The 23957-nt window shown below is 40.8% G+C and overlaps 1 protein-coding gene across 1 annotated transcript in view; it reads left to right on the top strand.

Annotated features, from left to right (window-relative positions):
• LOC124622065 (WD repeat-containing protein 81) overlaps positions 1 to 23957 on the top strand; it is a 295856-nt gene that overhangs the window by 129830 nt on the left and 142069 nt on the right. The window contains exons 12-13 of the mRNA XM_047147637.1: positions 4441 to 4703; positions 18564 to 18997. Coding sequence (XP_047003593.1) covers positions 4441 to 4703; positions 18564 to 18997 — 697 coding nt within the window. The remainder of the gene's footprint in view (positions 1 to 4440; positions 4704 to 18563; positions 18998 to 23957) is intronic.

Below are 23957 nucleotides of genomic sequence, written 5' to 3'. Positions count from 1 at the left end.
CCCGAAATCGATGAAACTGGCGTTACTTCTCGACATAACCGCCCTGCAGACGTACACATTTTTCACAACACTGACGCCATGATTCCATGGCAGCGGCGAAGGCTTCTTTAGGAGTCTGTTTTGACCACTGGAAAATCGCTGAGGCAATAGCAGCACAGCTGGTGAATGTGCGGCCACGGAGAGTGTCTTTCATTGTTGGAAAAAGCCAAAAGTCACTAGGAGCCAGGTCAGGTGAGTAGGGAGCATGAGGAATCACTTCAAAGTTGTTATCACGAAGAAACTGTTGCGAAACGTTAGCTCGATGTGCGGGTGCCTTGCCTTGGTGAAACAGCACACGCGCAGCCCTTCCCGGACGTTCTTGTTGCAGTGCAGGAAGGAATTTGTTCTTCAAAACATTTTCGTAGGATGCACCTGTTACTGTAGTGCCCTTTGGAACGCAATGGGTAAGGATTACGCCCTCGCTGTCCCAGAACATGGACACCATCATTTTTTCAGCACTGGCGGTTACCCGAAATTTTTCTGGTGGCGGTGAATCTGTGTACTTCCATTGAGCTGACTGGCGCTTTGTTTCTGGATTGAAAAATGGCATCCACGTCTCATCCATTGTCACAACTGACGAAAAGAAAGTCCCATTCATGCTGTCGTTGCGCATCAACATTGCTTGGCAACATGCTACACGGGCAGCCATGTGGTCGTCCGTCAGCATTCGTGGCACCCACTTGGATGACACTTTTCGCATTTTCAGGTCGTCATGCAGGATTGTGTGCACAGAACCCACAGAAATGCCAACTCTGGAGGCTATCTGTTCAACAGTCATTCGGCAATCCCCCAAAACAATTCTCTCCACTTTCTCAATCATGTCGTCAGACCGGCTTGTGCGAGCCCGAGGTTGTTTCGGTTTGTTGTCACACGATGTTCTGCCTTCATTAAACTGTCGCACCCACGAACGCACTTTCGACACATCCATAACTCCATCACCACATGTCTCCTTCAACTGTTGATGAATTTCAATTGGTTTCACACCACGCAAATTCAGAAAACGAATGATTGCACGCTATTCAAGTAAGGAAAACGTCACCATTTTAAGTATTTAAAACAGTTCTCATTCTCGCCGCTGGCGGTAAAATTCCATCTGCCGTACAGTGCTGCCATCTCTGGGACGTATTGACAAAGAACGCGGCCTCATTTTAAAACAATGCACATGTTTATATCTCTTTCCAGTCCGGAGAAAAAAAAATCGGAGGCCTTAGAACTTGAATGCACCTCGTACTGTAGTTATCTGCAGTAGTTTATTTCATTGTTATTGAGGCACATGCATGCTGCAAATGCGACAGGTGAACAACTGAACAGGTCCATTGGTGAAGTGGAAGGATGCTGGAGGGGGGGGGGGGGGGGGGGCTGGAGGCTGGAGGCTGGAGGCTGGAGGCTGGCTGAACTTGCAGTTTACAGTTTCACTAAATATCATCAAACTACAAAATATGTACAAATCTTTCGTCGAAACTGGTTGTCTTAAATAAACAAATATCTTATGTGATATAAGCTGCTGAATGTTTTTAACATTATTTTTAATTGTAAAGATTTTTTAATGTTCTTGGTCTGTTTGATTTGTTTATGGATGCACAGTTTATGGTAACAACAATGTTCAGTCCCATTCACAGCTTTTCCATTCAGGGGTGTGTAACACCACTTCATTGTCTGGTACGATTTGTCGTGGAGTGACAAACATACAAAATACACTCCTTACATCTGGACTGTAGTTGTCATTTTGTTGCTTTTTCACATGTGGAATGATTTTTCAGTAACTGTCTTCAGGCAACAATGATCATTGTGATTCATCTAAACTGCTGTGTTTTGGAAATGAGTTTAGTGACTCTTGATATTTCACATCATTTTTTTCTGTTGTTCTTTAGTTGCGTAGTAGCTGCATAAATTTTACGTCAGTGTTCGAATAAATCGCCACTTGGCTTCATAAGGATTGTGTAATTGTTTTAAATGTTATTAATTTTAGGGAACTAAATTGTCCAAATATGAATTTTGGATAATTATTTTATAAAAATTTAGAAGAATATGATAATTTTAATATCATGTGCACAGGTGGGTGATTCCCTTAGGTGCTCAGCAGCCTTCGGTGATTTTAAGTCTTCAAGATTTTCCTACCACATGCGTTCACTGTTTAGAACACCAGAGTCTTAAGCACTCCTGAAGACTGTGCAGCATACAAGGCATCACCAGGGAAAAAATGTTTCTCATTTGTTGTGATTCATTAACATTCTTGAGGATCTTAAGCAAATGTACTCTGCAGAGAATCTATTCCAGAATATGAAGGACTCACTTGTCCTGCTAGAACAGCAGTTTAAGTAGATCATGATGTGATGCATACTTGGTTACATTGTATGTGTGGGAAATGAGCAAGCTGATTTAGCAGCCAGTGGGTGTTACAGGTGGCAAATTTGAAGACTGTAACTTTCCTCTATAGGCTGTAGTCTCACAGTTGACCGAGGTGGTCTTCCACCCCTGAGAAGGAGTATGGTTGGAGATGAGGTGCAAAAGTCTTCAGATGTAGAAACTAATGGTCTGGCCATAGGATTACTCTTGCATCAAAGGGCAGGATAAAATCATCCTCTCATATCTTACTATAGTCCCATCACACATTGCCTTCTCTGGCAGGACAGTTTCCTAGGTTTTGGTATCTGTGGTGTCCACATTTCAGTATATCACATTTTAGTGGCATAAATTTTGTGTTCCAGTGAGAGAACAGCTGTATTCTCATTGGGGATCTGCCAACTGTTTTACATATTTTAGTGGTATACCTTAAACTCAGTGCTATGAAGATGAGTATCTGTTTCTTTGACAATGGGCATTTCGAGATCTGAAGTAGCAGACCATGCCAAATTGGGGAAAAATACTATGCTGGTGAATAAAAAGAAGTATTATAAATGACTCTTAATTTAACCACAAAACTAATTTAAAATGTCTGCAATTGGACAAAAATTATCATCAGTAACTTTAATGTTCCTTTTTTTTCCATGGTTCTGTAAATGTTCAATGAACATTTAAGTTTGGGCATAAAAGACCACATAACCTTGCACCACTTGACAGTGAGATGAATAAGCAATTATTTGAGTAAATTATCATCCAAATGCCCAGTAGGGAAAGAGAAAATAGAAACACCAAATAAATCTAGATGAACAATAGCAAAAGAAAGGCATCTGTTTCTTTGAACTATGCATTTCAACAGTGGATACACCTGATAAATGTAGGTACATTCTGCTCTGCAATATTACTGATTTATGTGATGCGTACTTGGTTGGTCTAGCAGTCAAATGTTGAATGTACACAAAAGGTGAACCATGAGAATGTGTGAAGGTTTTATCATGTTGCCTTGATTACTTGATGTTTTTGCATTTCCTGTCAATTTGACTATTCTATTTTGCACACAGTACTTCAATCACTGATCAAATTTTCATGTTTAATTGCTGCAAGGAGTGGTCTTACATGTGCTACGTAGCAAGGCAGCACAGTGATTATTACACTGGACTTCTATAAGGAGGACAGCAGTTCAGATCCCCATGTGAACACCTAGAATTAAACTTATAGTCCATCTTAATGACCACTTCGTCAGTGGGATGTTAAACCCAAACCTGACTCAATGGTACACACTGTGCCCTTACGTGAGCATATGTTTTGCTATGAATGTGCCTTTTTGTTCAGCAACACATACCCCCCCCTTTTTTTTTTTTTTTTTTTTTTTTTTTTTTTTTTTTTTTTTTTTTTTTTTATAAGAAAACTTCTTAGTGACGCTGTCTCGGAAACTTTGAATATGCTTCAATATTTGATCCTGTTATGTATCATCTGCCAATTGTACTACTGATTTTGCTCTCTAACAGCTGATTGTTAGCACTCATGTGGTCACTGCACACAGTACCTTAAGACAGTTACAAGTGGGTAAAATATTTTGTGTAAAAAGGTAATTGCAAGCTTTGCTAGGAACCCAGAAACACATCATCATGTCTGTTACATTCTTGATAGATTTTCTGAGAAATATTACAATTGTCACACAGCTATTCTGGGAAAGAATTTTCTGACAGGAGTTCAATAATAATGAGCAGCACCTTACAAATGCTCAGTAAGGGGTTTGAATGCAGGAAGAAATGCAATTTGCATAAATATCAGTTTATGCAGAGGAAGCCAAGAATAATGTGCAACATCTTACAAATGTTCAATATGGTATCTGAATGCAGGATGAAATGCAGTTTGCATAAATATCAGTATAAGCAGTCATTCTTCTCACACTCAATTTGTCAACAGAATAGCAAGACAGCTTATTCAAATGTTACATTAATGAAAGATTTTGTACACATTTTCCTATAGTTTCTGGAATGTAGATGTAAATGTCACTCAATGAGAATAACTATGTGTTATAATTACATATATTTACAGACTCCTGTGGGCGGCGGCCTGCAGTAACATCTCGTGGCCTTCCGCCTCCATCTGCTCACCAGCTGCTGCAGCCACTGTTAGCCCACTGTGCCTTCCCATTTCCAGCACACTTCTTGACTCTCACAAAACTTCTCTGCCGTCACCACGATTTCTGCAGCCTTGTTAGGGAAATGTCATTTTTGAACCTGCAGGAGACTGTTGAGCCTGACATTGCTGAGAAGATAATGAACTTTATTACTGAAATAAACAAACTGAAAGTCAAGGTTTGTCCCGTGTTTTGATTTACAATTTTTAAAATTCTGTTTTGTAAAATATAAGCAATAAATGAAGTGGTTTTTCTTTTATTTAAGATTTTAAACTTAAAATATGGAAGTTAAAAATATTTTGATCAAATGACACTGAATTGTTAAATGTTGAAACAGAATTAATCTATGCTGTGTTAACAGATGCAAAAAGGAAAAATGAGTATCAAACCTGCAGCTTCCAGAATATTAATTTGTTTCTCCGTATAGAGAAGATATAGATATAGATAAGAAAGTGTAGATGAACACATAAGCAAATGATAGAGGAAAAGAAAACCATAGAGAACCCTGGATCACAAGGAGATGATGACACTGAAATAGCTGGGTTTGAAGACCAGATTACTGATTTTGTGCTGCAGGCAGTTAAATGGTTTAAGAAAGAAATGATTGTTGTAGATGGATTATCAGAAATGAAAAAAAAAGATGATGATAATAATAATAATAATTATTATTATTATTATTAGTAGTAGTAGTAGTAGTAGTAGTAGTAGTAGTATACACATAAAGAAACAGGAGATAGAAAGCAGAGCTAAGTAGAAAAACTGGGGGAAAGGAGGATAAAAAAAAATGGAGAAGATATAATGGAAATAAGTTGCCTTAAAGCAGGCAGGTGGAATAAGGTAAATACATGTGTCATGTAATCTGTCATCCGATATTTCTTCCCTCCATCACCTGATGTTTTTGTCACAAATTTTTGAAATCTTTTCTTCCTATGCAAGAATGAACTGGTGAAGCTCAGTTCAATGTTCCTAGAGTAGACAGGTTCCACGGTAGTGGCCAAGGTGCTTGGGGAGGATGATGTCCACAACCATTGGTGTTAGTCCTGACACGGTGTGTGTGGAGCTATTGAAGGCTGTTCCTTTAGTGAGCTGGCTGCCAGCAGCAGGTGAGATGGCCTGATGGTGTCTGGCATGGAGATGTCAGGTGGCTCCATCTTTGGAACAAAAGGAAGTGGTAGTTTCTCTGTTCAGGAGAAGGATCACAGTAAATTGGTTGACATGTTTGTAGCACATTATACCATCCTGAAGTGTCACCTTGGCCATGGCTCTGCCTAGTAATTTGGAAGTTACCTACCAATGTTGGCATCCCTTATTGAAAACAAGGGCCCACACTAGGTCTGTAAGTGAAAAACATTAGCTGCTAGACTGCCAAGTTGGGGGCTATGAACTGTGGGGGAAGGGTAGATAGTAGGGACCACTGAGACCAACGGTGAAATTCCCCAGTAGGAGACAAGATGTCTTGCGGGGTTGACCTGTATAATGCCAGAGAAAAGGATGAGAAGCTCATCCAGGGGATAGTGGTGGTGAAGTTTTAAAAATGTGGACATTATGTTCTGCTAGTCCATTTGAGGTGGGGTGGAAGAGTTCTGTGTGAACTGGAGTGATGCAATTCTGTCATAGAAAGGGGAGAATTCTGCAGATGCAAACTGGGGGCCATTGTCTGCGACAATAGTGTCACAAAGCCTTCAGTGGAAAAAAGTGTGAGATGAGGAGGTGGGGCTCGGCTACTACTTGCTCCAAGCGTAGGCTGATCGAGTGACTCATCCATTCTGAGGATATATGCCTTCTGAACGTGGGTCAGATGACTCGCTTTTCCACAGCTGCAGGGTCTTTTTCAGCTATTGATATTTGCTCTTGAACAGTTATTGCAGATTCAGTTCAGTGGGAAGTGGCTCCAGATTTACATTCTAGTGACCACTTCCCAGTGTGGATTCGTCTGCCACCTAGGACAAGGGCAAATTGGTTACAGTACAGTCGAAATGCTATTTTTGAACAATAGGATTGTGCACAAGAGGCGATGTCCCATATCACTCATGAGATCCAAAGGGTTGCCGCAGAGTCCATTCCCTGGTCTAGTAACCACCTCAGATGACGGCCTGTACCTTGGTCGAATGACGACTCTCGATTTACAATCAGGGCAAGACGGACAGCTCTTTGGAACTTCAAGCGGTGTCCAACTACAGACAATCTTCATGTCTTCAGGTCTGCTAGAGCACATGCAAGGCGAGTGATCAAAGAATGGAAGAGGGCTTCCTGGAGGGAATTCACAACTTCCATTAATCAGTCCACTTCTGCTGCGCACGTTTGGGAATCAATAAGACAGATTTCAGGCAAGGGTAGTCTACATCCCCTTATGGCCTTGTCACATAATGGGGTCTTGGTGGACAGGCCAGAAGAGATGGCTCACTTTTTAGCTGAACACTTCTTTACTGTTACTAAGTCATCCAGACAAGCTCCTGCTGTTCAGGTATTCCGTCGGACTGCACAGATGAGGAAGTTCAATTTTTTCTCGCATAATGAAGAAGTCTACAACCTTCCATTCTCCATGTGAGAACTGGAATCAGCTTTATCTGCAGCCAGAGACACTGCTCCAGGACCCGATGAGATCCGTTATACTATGCTTCATCATCTGTGCCCTGAAGCAAAAGGTCAACTCCTCTCTTGTTTCAATCAGATTTGGTTTGATAGACAGTATCCGATGACTTGGAAGGAGGCAATCTTAATTCCATTCTGTAAACCAGGTGAGGACTGTAGCGCCCCTGACAATTATCGGAGTGTCGCCCTTACTAGTTGTATGGGTAAGACTTGAACGCATAATCAGCCGCCCCCCTTGTCTGGCTGCTCGAATCCCGAGGTTACCTGAGCCACTCCCAGTGTGGTTTCAGGCACTACCATTCCACTCTTGACAACTTAATTCCACTGGAGATGGCGATACCGGAGTCCTTCTTACACTGAAACCATTTACTTTGTGTGTTTTTTGACCTCGAAAAAGCATATGACACTACTTGGTGGTACAATATCCTTCGCCAACTTCATGAATTGGTACTACGTGGATGCCTGCCGCTTCTGATCCAATCCTTTCTCAAGGACAGGCATTTTCGTTATCGCATTGGCGATGTCATATCTGATTGCTATGTTCAGGAGAATGGTGTGCTCCAGGGCAGTGTCCTCAGTGTCACATTGTTTGCCATTGCTATGAATGGCATTTCCTCTGCAGTCAGGAGCCCTGTCAAATGCTCTTTGTTTGTGGATGACTTTGCAATCTTCTACTCTTCCTCTGATCTTACGACGACAATGAGGCAGCTACAACTGACCATTATGAGGCTGGAAACCTGGGCCCAGACAACTGGTTTTCGTTTCTCACCTGAGAAGACTGTGTGTGTCAATTTTAATCATGCTCATCGGAGTTTTAACCAACCAGAGCTTACAATGGGTGACCGTATTTTACTTTTTCAAGACACAGTGCGCTTTTTGGGTTTATGATTTGACTCGAAATTAACATGGCTCCCTCACCTCAAAGACCTACGAACAAAGGGCTTCTGGTTGTTGAACATTTTGAAATGCCTTGGCGGAAAAACGTGGGGAGCTGACAGGTCCCACCTCCTACAGTTTCATAGGGGATTTGTTCGATCACGCTTAGACTATGGCAGTGTGGTCTATGGATCAGCCTGTCCTTCCTACCTCCAGATGTTAGATGCTGTCCACCATGTGGGCATTCGAATATCGACTGGAGTCTTTCAGACCAGCCCAGTTCAGAGTCTGTGTGTAGAGGCCGGTGAACCACCACACTGGATTTGGTGATGTATCCTTTTGGCTCGACAGGCGCAGAATATCTCAGCGTCACCCCAGTCGTTGGCATTCAGTTCAGTGATCCAACCCGCCTTCGAACGACTGCTCAGGAATTGGCCCCAAGCGACCCAGCCATTTGGTATATGTGCTATGGCCTGCCTCAAGGATCTGGATCTCTTGGGCATGAAAATACACACCCAGGGATGGAACGCTCTGCCACCTTGGTGTCTTTGGAGGCCAAAAGTGATTTTAAGCGTGACGCAGTACCCGAAAAATTGTACTCCAGATAGGGTTTTTACAACTTTTTTTTCGTCTATTTTAAGTTTGTACCATAGTTTTATCACTATTTATATAGATGGATCCCAGCAGGGGAACGCTCTTGGTTGCTCTGTGGTTTTCCCTGATAGGGTCTTTAAAGTACATCTTCCAGAACAATTTACAAATTATGATGCGGAGTTATATGGCATTCTAATGGCACTGGAGAGGGTTCACAGACATCATTGTATGAGTTTTCTTGTCTGTTCCAACTCTCTTAGTGCACTGCAAGCACTTCAGACCCGCTGATTCAGCTCATCCATGACTGCTTACAGCGGCTCCAATGCCGTGGCAAGGAGGTGATCTTTTGCTGGTTACCTGGCCACGTTGGGATACAGGGTAACGAAATGCTGCCAAGGAAGCATGTTGGGATGGTTCTGTCCAATGACGTCTCATCCCGTTGCATGCCATTATCTCATTTTCTGACAGATGCATCATGCGTCAGTGGGAGATTGAATGGTTGCAGGTGTCAGACAACAAACTATGGTCACTCAAACCGACCACAAAAGCTTGGTGGACTGCGTGTCAGCCTTGCCGCTGGAAGGAGGTTTTGCTTACCAGACTGGGCATCGGGCATAGCCCTTTCACACATGGCTTCCTCCTCCGGGGAGGTGTGCCGCTTTCAGTTTAGCATATTGTGGCTACATGTGTCCTGTATACTGATAATAGGGCAGCCCTTGGTCTCACTGGAGATCTTCCCACCGTCCTCGAGATACCGATACCAGTGTTAACAGAGTGATGAAATTTTGTGAGCTATCAGGCTTCATCCCTAAACTGGTGGGGAAGGACGGCAGACTTTAATACATTATAAACTGCTCTGCATGTGGGGACAGCCTTCGTCCCCACCCATGAGATTTCATGTTGACTTTTTGTCAGGGCGCTGATGACCATGATGTCGAGCGCCCCCTCAACCCAACTCATCATCATCATCATCATCATCATCATCATCATCATCATACTATGTTCACAAATATATTTCAGGTAATTACCTTAGGGGGAAATTACAATTTTTCAACACTGGGTTTCCCTGAATTAGTCCTAGTTTTTAGGGCATCCAGAGGCATACTGGAGGGATTTTTATACAGCTCCTCAGGGTAAACCCAGGTCTTTTTTCATGTTTGTGGAAATTTGATTGATTGGAAGTAAATAGATTGTAAAAGAACCTTATTTAAAATGCATTAAATGAGGACCGGCCCATGGATAGTTTCTTCATTCTGTTGAAAACCCAGAGGCAAGCACACTTAGACACTCTCCTATGAATGTGTAGGATGCTCCAAAATGATCTTTACAACTTTGATCACGTATATTTCAGATATGGAAATAAGCAGAAATGTGTGGTTTGCATCATAATGTTCACACACACGTAAAGCTGTGTTTTTCTTATTTTCCAATGTTTATTGTTGACTGACCATCCTCCAGCAGTTGACGCAGTATGTGGAACGCATGGTACAAACCAAATCTGACACACAGGTCCTGCTGAACCCCATTACCGTTTTGGGGGGAGGGGGGGAGGGGGAAGGAGACCTGCAGGAACTGTTAGCTCGCATCAGAGCAGTAACAGCACATATTAATGCGAGTATGCACAAGGCTGGACATGTTACCGAAATGTCGCTTAGATATCCTGTGTGCTACAAATAGCACACACATTTAAGAAAGAGATAGAGGGGGTGGCCAGTACTTACCTCAGCTCAGTAAAGCCGATAGATTCACAAAACAGAACAGAAAATTTACATTCCTAGCTTTCGGAACTTTGTTCCTTCATCAGGGAGGAGAGAGGGGAAAAAAGGGAAGAAGGGAAAGTGGATTCAGTTACTCACAACCCAGGTTATGAAGCAACAGGGAAAGGTAAACAGGGAGGATAGGAAGGATGGATGCATGGTTGCCAGAGGGAAGCCAAAGATATTCTACTGTTAAGTTCTGTGCCAGCTTCAAACCAAAGAGGATACATACAGAAGTAAAGATGTATATAGTATAAAGATAAACACAACTATGTGTAGGATGAAAAGATGCGTGAATGGCTAAAGAGGAGAGGGAGAAAGGAGAAGACTGAAGAGTAAATGGGAGTGAGGTTGGTTAACGTAGGTTCAGTCCAGGGGGATGGTGGGATGAATGGGTGTGTTGGAGTGCAAGTTCCCATCTCTGCAGTTCTGAGGGACTGGTGTTGGATGGGAGAAGACAAATGGCACGTACATTGTAGCAGGTTCCTAGGTCCCTTGAATTACGCTGGATGGCATGCTCTGCTACTGGGTATTGGACATCTCCTAGGCAGAGCTTGTCTGTGCCCGTTCATACGCTCAGCCAGTTTAGTTGTCGTCATACCGATGTTAAAGGCTGTGCAGTGCAGGCATGTCAGCTGATAAATGACATGTGTTGTTTCACGTGGCCCTGCCTTGAATTGTGTGTTTTACCAGTAGTGGGACTGGAGTAGGTGGTTGTGGGGGGATGCATGGGGCAGGTTTTGCAAAGGGGTCAGTTACATGACATGCAGTTCCTTCTGTTAAATGTTAATACTGAACAAGATATAAAATCTGTTAAATCTGAGCTAAAGAGGGTAATCAGTAAGCCAAAAATTGATTATTTTAGGACACTCCTCAGAGACATTCACTGGACTGATGTTTACAGTGCTCATGGCATGAATGAAAAATATAACATTTTTGCTAATAAAGTGCTTACCTTATTTGAACACTGCTTTCCCCCAAAACTTACCAAGGTTAGAGCAAAGTCTACAAAGAAGCCATGGATTACTCGAGGAATAGGGGTATCTTGTAAAACAAAAAGAAAACTGTATCTGTCAATCCGAAACATTTCCAATGTTGATGCTATAGCACATTATAAGAAATACTGCAAAATATTAAAGACTGTAATACGGATGTCAAAGCAAATATATTACAAGGAAAATATAGTCATATCAGATAACAAAATAAAGACAATATAGGATATAGTGAAGGAGGAGACCGGTAGAACCAGACATGAAGAGGAACAAATAGCATTAAGAGTAAATGATGCATTGGTGACAGATGTGTATAGTGTTGCAGAACTTTTTAACAAACATTTTATAACTGTTACTGAAAAGATGGGGTTGTCAGGTTCGGTAGATGCTGCTATGGATTACCTTAGACCAGACATTTCAAGTAACTTCCATAATATGAATTTGACCCTCACTACCCCAACAGAAATAATGTCCATCATAAAATCTTTAAAATCAAAAACATCTAGTGGGTATGATGAAATATCAACAAAGTTAATTAAAGAATGTGATTCTGAGCTAAGTAACATATTAAGCTATCTGTGTAACCAGTCGTTTATCAGTGGAATATTTCCCGAATGGCTGAAATATGCTGAAGTTAAGCCACTGTTTAAGAAGGGAGATAAAGAAATAGCATCAAATTTCCGTCCAATTTCACTGTTGCCAGCATTCTCAAAAATTTTCGAAAAAGTAATATACAGTCGTCTTTATAACCATCTTATCTCAAATAACATACTGTCAAAGTCACAGTTTGGATTTCTAAAAGGTTCTGATATTGAGAAGGCTATCTACACTTACAGTGAAAATGTACTTAATTCATTAGACAAAAAATTGCAGGCAACTGGTATATTTTGTGATCTGTCAAAGGCATTTGACTGTGTAAATCACAATATCCTTTTAAGTAAACTAGAATATTATAGTGTAACAGGAAATGCTGCAAAATGGTTCAAATCTTATATCTCTGGCAGGAAACAAAGGGTGTTATTAGGAAAGAGACATGTATCAAGCTATCAGGCATCATCCAACTGGGAACTAATTACATGTGGGGTCCCACAAGGTTCCATTTTGGGGCCCTTACTTTTTCTTGTGTATATCAATGACATTTCATCAGTAACATTACCAGATGCCAAGTTTGTTTTGTTTGCTGATGATACAAACATTGCAATAAATAGCAAATCAAGTGTAGTCTTAGAAAGATCAGCCAATAAAATATTTGTAGACATTAATCACTGGTTCCTAGCCAATTCTTTGTCACTAAACTTTGAAAAAACACACTACATGCAGTTCAGAACTTGTAAGGGGTGTCCCAAGAGTATATGTCTAACATATGATGACAAGAAGATAGAAGAAGTGGACGGTGTTAAATTCTTGGGATTACAGCTTGATAATAAATTCAACTGGGAGGAGCACACCACAGAACTGCTGAAGCGTCTTAACAAATCTCTGTTTGCAATGCGAATTTTGTCAGACATAGGGGATATAAAAATGAAAAAGCTGGCATACTATGCTTACTTTCATTCCATAATGTCATATGGGATTATTTTCTGGGGTAATTCATCAAGCCAAGCTAAAGTTTTCCGGGCACAAAAACGTGCAGTAAGAATTATATGTGGTGTGAACTCAAGAACATCCTGCAGAAGCCTGTTTAGGGAACTAGGGATACTAACTACAGCTTCCCAATATATTTATTCCTTAATGAAATTTGTCATTAAAAATATATCACTTTTTCAAACCAATAGCTCAATTCATGGAATCAATACTAGAAATAAGAATAATCTTCACAAGGATTTAAAGTCACTTAGTCTTGTACAAAAAGGTGTGCATTATTCAGGAACACACATTTTCAATAACTTGCCAGCAGCCATAAAAAGCTTAACAACCAATGAAATTCAGTTTAAGAGAAGCCTAAAGGATTTATTGGTGGCCAACTCCTTCTACTCCATTGATGAATTTCTGAGGAAAACCAACTGATTTGTATATAAGTACAACATATCTTCTGCACAATTTCAGTGCAGTAATGTGTTCACTGAAAATTTGAGTGTGTGTGTGTGTGTGTGTGTGTGTGTGTGTGTGTGTGTGTGTAAGTATAATCTAACTTCTGCACCATTTCAGTGCAGTAATGTGTTCATTGTAAATAAGTATTACAGTAGTTGTATTACATGTTTCTTACCTTATAAATAAATAAAAAACTTTTTTATTTTAAATTCAGTGCAATAGTATTTGTAAAATGACTCTTAGTGTTCATTAAAAAATGACGATCATTCCACTTGGGACCTGTGGAATGGTACATTAGCTTATTTGTTTTAGTTTAAATATTTGTCATGTATTGTTGTTTTTCTGACATGTTCCACATCCTGGAGGACCTCCTCACTACGGATCAATTGGAATGAAAGTAAATCTAATCTAATCTACAGGGGTAGGAACCGCTGGGTAGAGAAGGTGGTCTGGGAATATTGTAGGGTTTGACAAGGATGTTACGGAGGTTAGGGGGGGCAACGAAAGGCAACTCTGGGTGGTGTGGGGAGAATATTGTCAAGGGATGATCTCATTTCAGGGCTTGACTTGAGAAAGTCATATCCCTGGCGGAGTAATTTGTTGATGTATTCGAGGCCAGGATAATATTGGGTGACAAGGGGGATGCTTCTGTGTGGTCTGGGGGTAGGAACATTGTTGTTGGATGGGGAGGAATGTATTGCTTGGGAGATCTGTTTGTGGACAAGGTCTGCAGGATAGTTGTGGGATAGGAAAGCACTGGTCAGGTTATTGGTGTAATTGTTGAGGGATTCGTCACTGGAGCAGATACATTTGCCACAAATACCTAGGCTGTCGGGAAAGGAGTGTTTGATGTGGAATGGATGGCAGCTATCAAAGTCAAGGTACTGTTGTTAGTTTGTGGGTTTGATGTGGACAGAGGTGTGGATGTGAGCTTCAACAAGATGGTCAACATCCAGGAAGGTGGCTTGGGTTTTGGAGAAGGACCAGGTGAAATTCAGATTCGAAAAGGAGTTGAGGTTATGGAGGTAATTAAGGAGTGTTTCTTCACCATGAGTCCAGACCACAAAGATGTCATCTATAAACCTATACCAGGCCAGGGGAAGCAGCTGTGGGTCTTCGGGAAAGCCTCCTCCATGCTGCCCATGAAGAGTTTGGCATAGGATGGAGCCATCCTGGCTCCCATGGCCATTCCCCTGATTTGTTTGTGGGTCTAGCCTTCAGAAGTGAAGTAATTATGGGTGGGGATGAAGTTGGTAAGTGTGATAAGGAAAGAGGTTTTTGGAAGATCTTCGGGTGGGTGTTGGGAGAGGTAGTGTTCAAGGGCAGAGAGACCATGGGTATGTGGGATGTTTGTGTAAAGTGATATAGCATCTATGGTGACAAGAAAGGTTTCAGGTGGGAGGGGAGTGGGAATGGATTTGAGGTGTTCTAGGAAGTGGTTTGTGTCTTTGATGTATGATGGGAGCCTGCAGGCGATAGGTTGGAGGTGTTGGTCTACCAACATTCTATTCTGTTTTGTGAATCTATCGGCTGTACTGAGCTGAGGTAAGTACTGGCCAGCCCCCCTTATCTCTTTGCTAGTATTTGTTTCACATCTTAATATGAGATTTTCCATTAATCATTTAACACACATTTAAGATCATGATTAACAATTTTGGAATGATTTATTGCAAATTAGATGTTCATTTCACCTGTATTGGTATGATAGTACTGAAAGCGAGGGTATATTCCCAAATAAGGTGATGTATGGAGCTGTAAAAAAAACAGAGTTTTGTGATTGTTTTGATTTGGTTGCTCCCACAGACTTCTTTCACTCCAAAAAAAATGAATAAAAAATAAACCAAATGGCACATAAAACTACAACCAACTGACTGGACTGTTTTCATTCAGTTGCTCCCACTGACTGGGTTCATTCAAAAGAATGAATGAGTAGTCCAACCAACTGAACAATTGTTTTAATTTAGTTGCTCCCACAGACTGATTTCACTCAAAATAATGGATGATAGTCCAGCTGACTGAATTGACTGTTTTCATTCAGCTGCACCCACAGACTAGTTTCACACAGAAGAGTGAATGACTAACTCAGCTGATGCACAAAACTACAACCGAATAAGCCGATTGTTTTCCAACAACTGAATGAGTCAATTATTTTCATTCGGTTTTTCCCATTACCGGAAAGCACTAACTACCTGGATCAGAGCACTCACATGAGACTGATGTGAACACAAAAACTCATCACCAACTGCAGCAGAAAAAATATCCATGAAACATTGTCTGAACTAGCTTGTTTATGAAGATTAAGAGCACATCTGCCCTGACATGGATTTTAACAAAACATAAGATAAGTCATGTCTTGAAATACAACAATTATACAGGGCTATTACAAATGATTGAAGCAATTCCATAAATTCACTGTAGCTCCATTCATTGACATATGGTCACGACACACTACAGGTACGTAGAAAAACTCATGAAGTTTTGTTCGGCTGAAGCCACACTTCAGGTTTCTGCCACCAGAGCGCTCGAGAGCGCAGTGAGACAAAATGGCGACAGGAGCCGAGAAAGCGTATGTCGTGCTTGAAATGCACTCACATCAGTCAGTCATAACAGTGCAACGACACTTCAGGACGAAGTTCAACAAAGATCCACCAACTGCTAACTCCATTCGGCGATGGTATGCGCAGTTTAAAGCTTCCGGATGCCTCTGTAAGAGGAAATCTACGGGTCGGCCTGCAGTGAGCGAAGAAACGGTTGAACGCTTGCGGGGGCAAGTTTCACGCGTAGCCCACGGAAGTCGACGAATAAAGCAAGCAGGGAGCTAAACGTACCACAGCCGATGGTTTGGAAAATCTTACGGAAAAGGCTAAAGCAGAAGCCTTACCATTTACAATTGCTACAAGCCCTGACACCCGATGACAAAGTCAAACGCTTTGAATTTTCAGCGCGGTTGCAACAGCTCATGGAAGAGGATGCGTTCAGTGCGAAACTTGTTTTCAGTGATGAAGCAACGTTTTTTCTTAATGGTGAAGTGAACAGACACAATGTGCGAATCTGGGCGGTAGAGAATCCTCACACATTCATGCAGAAAATTCGCAATTCACCAAAAGTTAACGTGTTTTGTGCAATCTCACGGTTTAAAGTTTACGGCCCCTTTTTCTTCTGCGAAAAAAACGTTACAGGACACGTGTATCTGGACATGCTGGAAAATTGGCTCATGCCACAATTGGAGACCGACAGCGCTGACTTCATCTTTCAACAGGATGGTGCTCCACCCCACTTCCATCATGATGTTCGGCATTTCTTAAACAGGAGATTGGAAAACAGATGGATCAGTCGTGGTGGAGATCAAAATCAGCAATTCATGTCATGGCCTCCACGCTCTCCCAACTTAACCCCATGCGATTTCTTTCTGTGGGGTTATGTGAAAGATTCAGTGTTTAAACCTCCTCTACCAAGAAACGTGCCAGAACTGCGAGCTCGCATCAACGATGCTTTCGAACTCATTGATGGGGACATGCTGCGCTGAGTGTGGGAGGAACTTGGTTATCGGCTTGATGTCTGCCGAATCACTAAAGGGCACATATCAAACATTTGTGAATGCCTAAAAAGACTTTTTGAGTTTTTGTATGTGTGTGCAAAGCATTGTGAAAAATCTCAAATAATAAAGTTATTGTAGAGCTGTGAAATCGCTTCAATCATTTGTAATTACCCTGTACTTCTGGTAGCTGAAGGCCAGTTAGGTGCCTGGCAAAGGAAAACTCGCCCAGAGCAAACTGGAGGGGTCGGGCTTGATCATTACCCTAAATACCGCTTAGCACTAGGATACCACCAGGCTTATTTTTGATCTGTATCTTGTGGAAGAGAATAGGTCCATGCGACCTGTGGCCTATAGCAGTGCTTGGGTCACCTTCTGTTGGATTCATCTTGAAGCAGTGATGTGATGTTGGTTGCTGACAACTTGTTAAATGCAGCAGAGAAGCTAATTGCCATGTGTTGTCATGGGGTTTCATACCCCCTGTCTTTATCATTTCGACACAGATTGACGATTGACTTGATGACTGCAAGATAGCAACTACTTATACTTCTGTCCAGGTACACAGTTCTGGGTAACACAGCCGAATCTGATTCCCCTTTCAGTGCCTTTATATTTATTCACTTCTTCTAAAATCCTTTCCACATAAAACACCAGTTTTGAAGCCTGAGACATTTTGAACTATGTAATCTTGATGTTTCCCATATTTCTACTTTTAATTTACATAGTAATATCTTTTGCTCATATTCTTAGTCAATTAGAATTTTAATTTTGTCTTGCAATTTTCATCTTTTGCAACTAAAATAATCTCTTAAAATATAATCCTTCATAATGTAGTAAAATCGGCATATACTTGTAATGTTATGGTATATGGTTTTCCTTTGTGAGGAACTTGGAGGACACTTCAGAGTAATCTGCCGACAGAAAACCCATTTTTATGTCTCAATAAAGTAACTTGCAAAGATGTTGCAGTGATGTCATTCTGTGATTTTTATTGTGATCACAGAAAGTTTTGTAAATTACAATTATTAACTTATTGAAAATTTCTTGAAATTGTGCCCAGAGATAGCATTTACATGATCTTTACAAAAATACATTACATTAGTATCAGTCAGTTTGTAAATGTGTTGTTGCTCCACAGCTATGTGCCAGAAGTTCTGCAAGCAACTGTCTTGCACAGTGAATTGAAAAGCTTCTTCTGACACCAGCACTAACTTAGCAATGAGCCTAGATGCTGCTGTATCTTTTTGTGGTGGTCAGAAATTTACTTTTTGACCAATGTTGAGGTTGTTGAATATCAGGCTCTAATAAAATGGACAAAGATAATAGTGCAAATAACTGCTGTGATTGATCTTAAAGAAAGAACACCATTATTTTCCTAAATTTAGTTAAGGTAACTGCAGGCCTAAATCAAATTGACCAAATTAGTATTGGCCTGTGTTCCATCCAAGCAAAAGTTCAGTATTTTAGACCATGTCACTTGCAAATCAGAAGTTACTATCCCTTCCACAATGTGTGAAACTCTCAAGTTTTAGTAATGTATGCTATATGATTTATGATTGTTATGTTGCTACATAAAAGGCATCTTCGCAGTAAGTAACTGGCTTTTTCCACTCATTATGATGTATTATTTTATCTTGTTTAAATTAACTTTCGTATTGCAGGTAATGAAACAAGAACTGACAGTTCTACTTCCTGAAATCTCATCTGTTTCACAAGAAAGTCTTGAATTAATTCTTCCATACATCAAGGAACTTATGGAAGACCCAGAAACATCAGTGCTGGCAGCTTGGAACCTTTTTGATCTTGTTGCAAAACATCTTGGGCCTAAGCATACTGCTAAGTTTCTGATGCCATCGATTCTTAAACTGTATGAGAATGGCACAGAAGATGACAGTGAGCAGAGCAGCAAACATGTTAAACTATACCATCACATTTTTCTGCTGCAGCTAATTGTTCGTCTAGGACTCAAAACATTCCTTGAGAATTTTGTGAGTCCTTTGGTGGAAGCCGTTGGAGGCTACAGAGATTACTACAGCCGTGATGGAGCCTCCTTTCAGCAGGGTTCAGATCTTAGAAATGCAACATCTTCTCTTAAGTAAGTGTGTAACTTCATCATTCATTTGTCATATTCAATAGATCTCATCATGATGCAGGACCTTGAAAGATGGTGAACAAACAAAAGTGTACATAGCGAGAGAGAGAGAGAGAGAGAGAGAGAGAGAGGAAGTAAATTATTATTATTTGCATGATAGCGATTTCTTGGAAAAAAAAGTTGTTGCTTTTTCTGTTGTATTAAGTAGCCTCTTTTTTTCTCTTTCAAGTAAGTCAATATTTACAAAAATACATGAGTATTTTTTGAAGAAGATAGTTACGTATGTTTGTAACAACAGCCACCTTTTTACAATTTGCTGCTACTTGTCTTGCAGTTTTGCATGAACATTACCACTTGCCATACAGACAACAAGCATTTTTAGTCATTGGAGCTATGTAACTGGAAGATTTTATCAAAAGGAAAACTAATTTGAGAAAACAGTAAAATTTCAAGGAGCCAGAACAATACACAAAAGTATAAAAAAATTATTCTACATTTTGGAACTGTTAGTTCCTCTCTCTAGAAGAAAAGAGGAATAGGTTGAGGATTGTTAAAAAGGAGGGACATGTCACTTAGGCTACAGAATAAGTGGGACCCACTTCCTTTGAGGACAGGGGAGATAACAATGAAAGGAAAGACACAAGGAAGAATAGGAGATCGAAGATGGTGTATTGGTAAGCACTGTGCTGGATTCAGTTCATAGATGACAGAAGGACAGGGTCAGAAATAAAGATGGATTAATGAAAAGAGAAACTAGAAGTGAAATGAACAGTAAAATTGAAACTTGGGGGATAGTGGAAAAGAATATGGAAATACACCTAAAAGGACAAGAGAGAAAGATAGAGAAATGAAAATAAAAAGCAATTGAGAAATTGATTCTAGAATTAATTAAAAGAATAGAAAGGAGATTATGCTATTTTTAAAAGAGGTGAAGTCTGGAGGGTGGCAAGAAAAAACGATATGTTGGACAGCAAGTTCTCAACTCTAGGAGTTCAGGGAAACTATTGCTGGTTGGAGAATCTAAATAGATCATGTGTTGTGTCCGTTCAGTCATTCTGTATTGCATTCTCCGGTATTGGGTACTGGTTATCCTCAAAGAGGACAGTTCTTCTGGGTCCACCTATGCACTCAGATGTTTGGTGGTGCTCCTCTGTACATAAAACTCTGTGCCCTGAAAATATGTTACTTGGTAAACATCACATGTAGTGTCACATGTTTCTCTGACTTAAGTGGTTTACCCATGATACAGCTGGAGTAAATGGCACTGGTTGGGTGCATGGGATAGGTTTTACAGTAGGAACAATTATAGGCATAGGAACCTAGGAGTAGATTTGACAAGAATGTTGCAGAGGTTTAGAGTGCAGTGTAAGGTAGTAGGTGGTGTAGGGAGGATATCAGGGAGAGATGATGTCATTTCAGAGCTTGTACTGAGACAGTCTTAGACATGTCAGAGTAATGTATTGAGGCATTAAAGGCTTGTGTATTACTGGATGAAAAGTGTTTGTTTTGAAATTCTGTGGAGTAGTTGCAAGAGAGAAAAGTCTAGGGGATGTTGTTAGTGTAGCTGTTGGGGAATTTATTGGTGGAGGAGATAGGTTTGCCATGAATGTCTCTTTTGTAGGAAGAGGAGTATTATATGTAAAGTGCACCAACTGTCTAAGTGTAGTTGTTGTTATTTATTGGTTGGTTTTATAGGAACTGCGGTTTGGTTGTGAGGTTCATTGAAATGGTCATCCTCAAAGAAGGTAGCTCTGGATTTGGAAAAAGGAGTGAAGCTGTTGTAGAAAATGGAGGAGTTGTTCTTCACTGTAGTTCAGACAACAAAGATGTTATTAAATCTGTACCATGTCCAGCAGCTAGCTTTTTGGTCTTGTGGAATACCTCTTCCATGTAACTCGTGAAAACTTTGATGCACAACAGGCCCATCGTAGTTCCCATAGTTGTCCCTCTGATTTGCTTATAGATCTGGCACTCAGAGGTGCAGTAGTTATGTGTAAGAAAGAAGTTCGCTAAGGTGACAATGAACAGCATTTTAAAAAAACTTTCAAATGTGTTCTAGAGATGAGAATCTCTATATATTGTGATGTTTGTGTAGAGCAGTGTCACATCAGTTGTGACAATGAAGGTTCCAGTTGGGAGAGGGGGTATTCCAGGAAGTGGGATGGGAATCTCTGTGTGATGGATTAGAGGTGCTTGTCTGTCATGCTAATAAGTCTTTTGCTTTCATTTAGAGTTTTGGGTGCAGAATAAACATTATGTTTCATCACTGTGAGAATGTGAAAGGTGAAACAGTTTGCCTGTGTAATGTATTATCAGTGTCAAGAAAATAATTTGGAATCACAGAAAAGAAAGAAATACTTTTGTGGCTGAAGCTTGACTGGAAATTCTTTCTGCACTAAGGGAAAAAGGAAGTTGTAACTAATTAATCAAAAACAGATTAAAGTCTCTGTCAAAGCACCTTGTTGAATGCTGACTGTTGTGCTACTGCAGCTGATATAGAAATGTACAGCCTGTTAATCTTTGATATTCTGACAACTAACAGAAAATACCAGAAGTTTTGTTGGTCAACTGTAAATTCAACTGGTAAAATTTTGTTGATAGGATTTTGGTACGCCATTTAGCACAGATCTTCAACTTCGCCTTGAGCCCTTCAATAACATTTCCAGAGGAATATAAAGCTCTTGTGAGAAACTCATTGAAATTTTGTTGTTTAAAGACTGATCAACATGCAGAAGTAATTTCTTGGATAATTGTGACTGAATAGTCACAGTAACATATACAAGTGAGTTTATCTAAGACAAGGAAAGAAAGAAATAGTTCCTAAGGACATAGATTCAATTGAGACCCCTAGACACTACCTGGAGTAAGAGCTACAGGAAAGTATTGTGTAAAGCGTGATGAAAAGTTGCTAAATGAATGTAATTTATTATTAAACCTGGTTCTGTAACATCTTAAAGTGAATCAATTACATATGTTAAGTTCTATGGAAGATAAATGACAGCATCAGATCTTTTAGTGGAATGATATGAAAAATATTGTTTTTAAATAGTTTTATTTATTGTTCTCAAATACGGCTAAAGCGTACAGCTTCTGTATCTCGTTGGACTAACATATGGCAGTGAATGGTAATATATTTGTCTTGGCTGCCAATATAATTGACAGTCACAAAAAGGATAGACTGCTACTCACCATATTGTGGAGATGTTAGTTGCAGACAGGCACAACAAAATTACTACTGAACATGTAAGCTTTCACCCAGAAGGCCTTCTTCTGAAACACACACACACACACACACACACACACACACACACACACACACACACACTGTTTCTGGCTGTCTAGGCCAGACTGGAAGCAACAGCACATGAAGGAAGAAGCAATCTGGGTAGAGGGCTTAAGGAGGAGACTGGGACAGGGAGGGGGAGGAGAGCTGGGTACAGGTGGGGGCCAGTAAATTGCTGTTTGTGGGAGCGAATGTTGAGGCCTGGAGGGTTACGGGATTGTAGGATAAATTGTAGGGAGAGTTCCCATCTGCGCAACTCAGAAAAGCTGGTGTTGATAGTAAGGCTCCAGATGGCACAGGCTGTTAAGCAGTCATTAACAGGAAGAACATTGTGATGGGAAGCTGGTTGGTCCAGCTGTTTCTTGGCCACAGTTTGTGGACAGACAGCTTCTTAGTTGTCATGCCCATGTAGAACGAGGCACAGTGGTTGCAGCTTAGCTTGTAGATCACGTGACTGGTTTCATAGGTAGCCCTACCTTTGATGGGATAGGTGATGCTTGTGACCAGACTGAAGTAGGTGGTGGTGGTAGGATGTATTGGACAGGTCTTGCAGGTAGGTCTGATACAGGAATATGAGCCATGAGGGAAGGAGTTGGGAGCAGAGTTAGCGTAGGGATGGACAAAGATATTGTGTAGGTTCATTGGGTGGTGAAATACCACTGTGGCAGGGGTGGGAAGGATAGTGGGTTGGACATTCCACATTTCAGGGCATGACAAGAGGTAGACAAAACCCTTATGGAGAATGTGGTTCAGTTGCTCCAGTCCCCGTATGCTCCCACAAACAGCATTCTACCATTCCTTACCCATATCCTGCTCTCCCTCCCCCTCCCTCTCCCCACCCCAGACTCCTCCTTACTCCCACCGCCCAGATTGCTTCTCCCATCATGTGCAGTTGCTTGTAGTCTGGCTTCAGCAGCCAGAGACAGTGGTCATGTGTGTGTGAGCTGTGTTTGTGTGAATGTGTGTGTGGATGTTGTCTATTTCAGATGAGGCCCTTCTGGCCGAAAGCTTGCATGTCTAGTAGTCTTTTTTTTGGTGCCTGTCTGTGACTCAGCATCTCCGCTATATGGTGAGAAGCAATCTACCCTTTTCATAATATTGTCATCATTCCATCCTGGTTTTCCCATCAATATAATTTTTGCTTATCATTTCATTACACATTTTCAGGGGTAACCCCATCAGCATATCTGTCAAAATCAATCCAAAGTATGCGATTGCCTCTTCAGTGCTAGAGATGTATGCAGATGTCCTGAGTGGTGTCTTGTCTGAAGTGATAGAAAGATGGCAGTGATGTTTACAAAGGTGGTCAGCACTCATGGTCACAGGCTTGTTGGCCTCACAAAAAAGTGCCATGGAAAAGCTGAAAAACCAGAGTTTGACTCACATTTGAGTAAAGGTGCTTGATATCTTGTGAAAGCCTACTAAAAAATTTTGAAAAAAATCATAAAATAGAATATGTATATTCTTCAGCCACTGATAGGATCTGATTGTTTTTCAGCCTTTTACACATCTCTCTGTAGGAATGCAAATACTTTTCAGCCCCCGGCATACCTCACTGTAGGAATGCAAATACGAGAGATTTGCACTATTATGTAATACGAATGACACAATTAATAAAATATCCCAGAATTACTGTGATGAAGTTCATTAAAGAATAAAAAAAGTATGCTTCAAGAAAGC

Source organism: Schistocerca americana, chromosome 7 (genome assembly GCF_021461395.2).
Source record: "Schistocerca americana isolate TAMUIC-IGC-003095 chromosome 7, iqSchAmer2.1, whole genome shotgun sequence".
Taxonomy (NCBI): Eukaryota; Metazoa; Arthropoda; class Insecta; order Orthoptera; family Acrididae; genus Schistocerca; species Schistocerca americana.
This window is presented reverse-complemented; position numbering and strand designations above follow the sequence as displayed.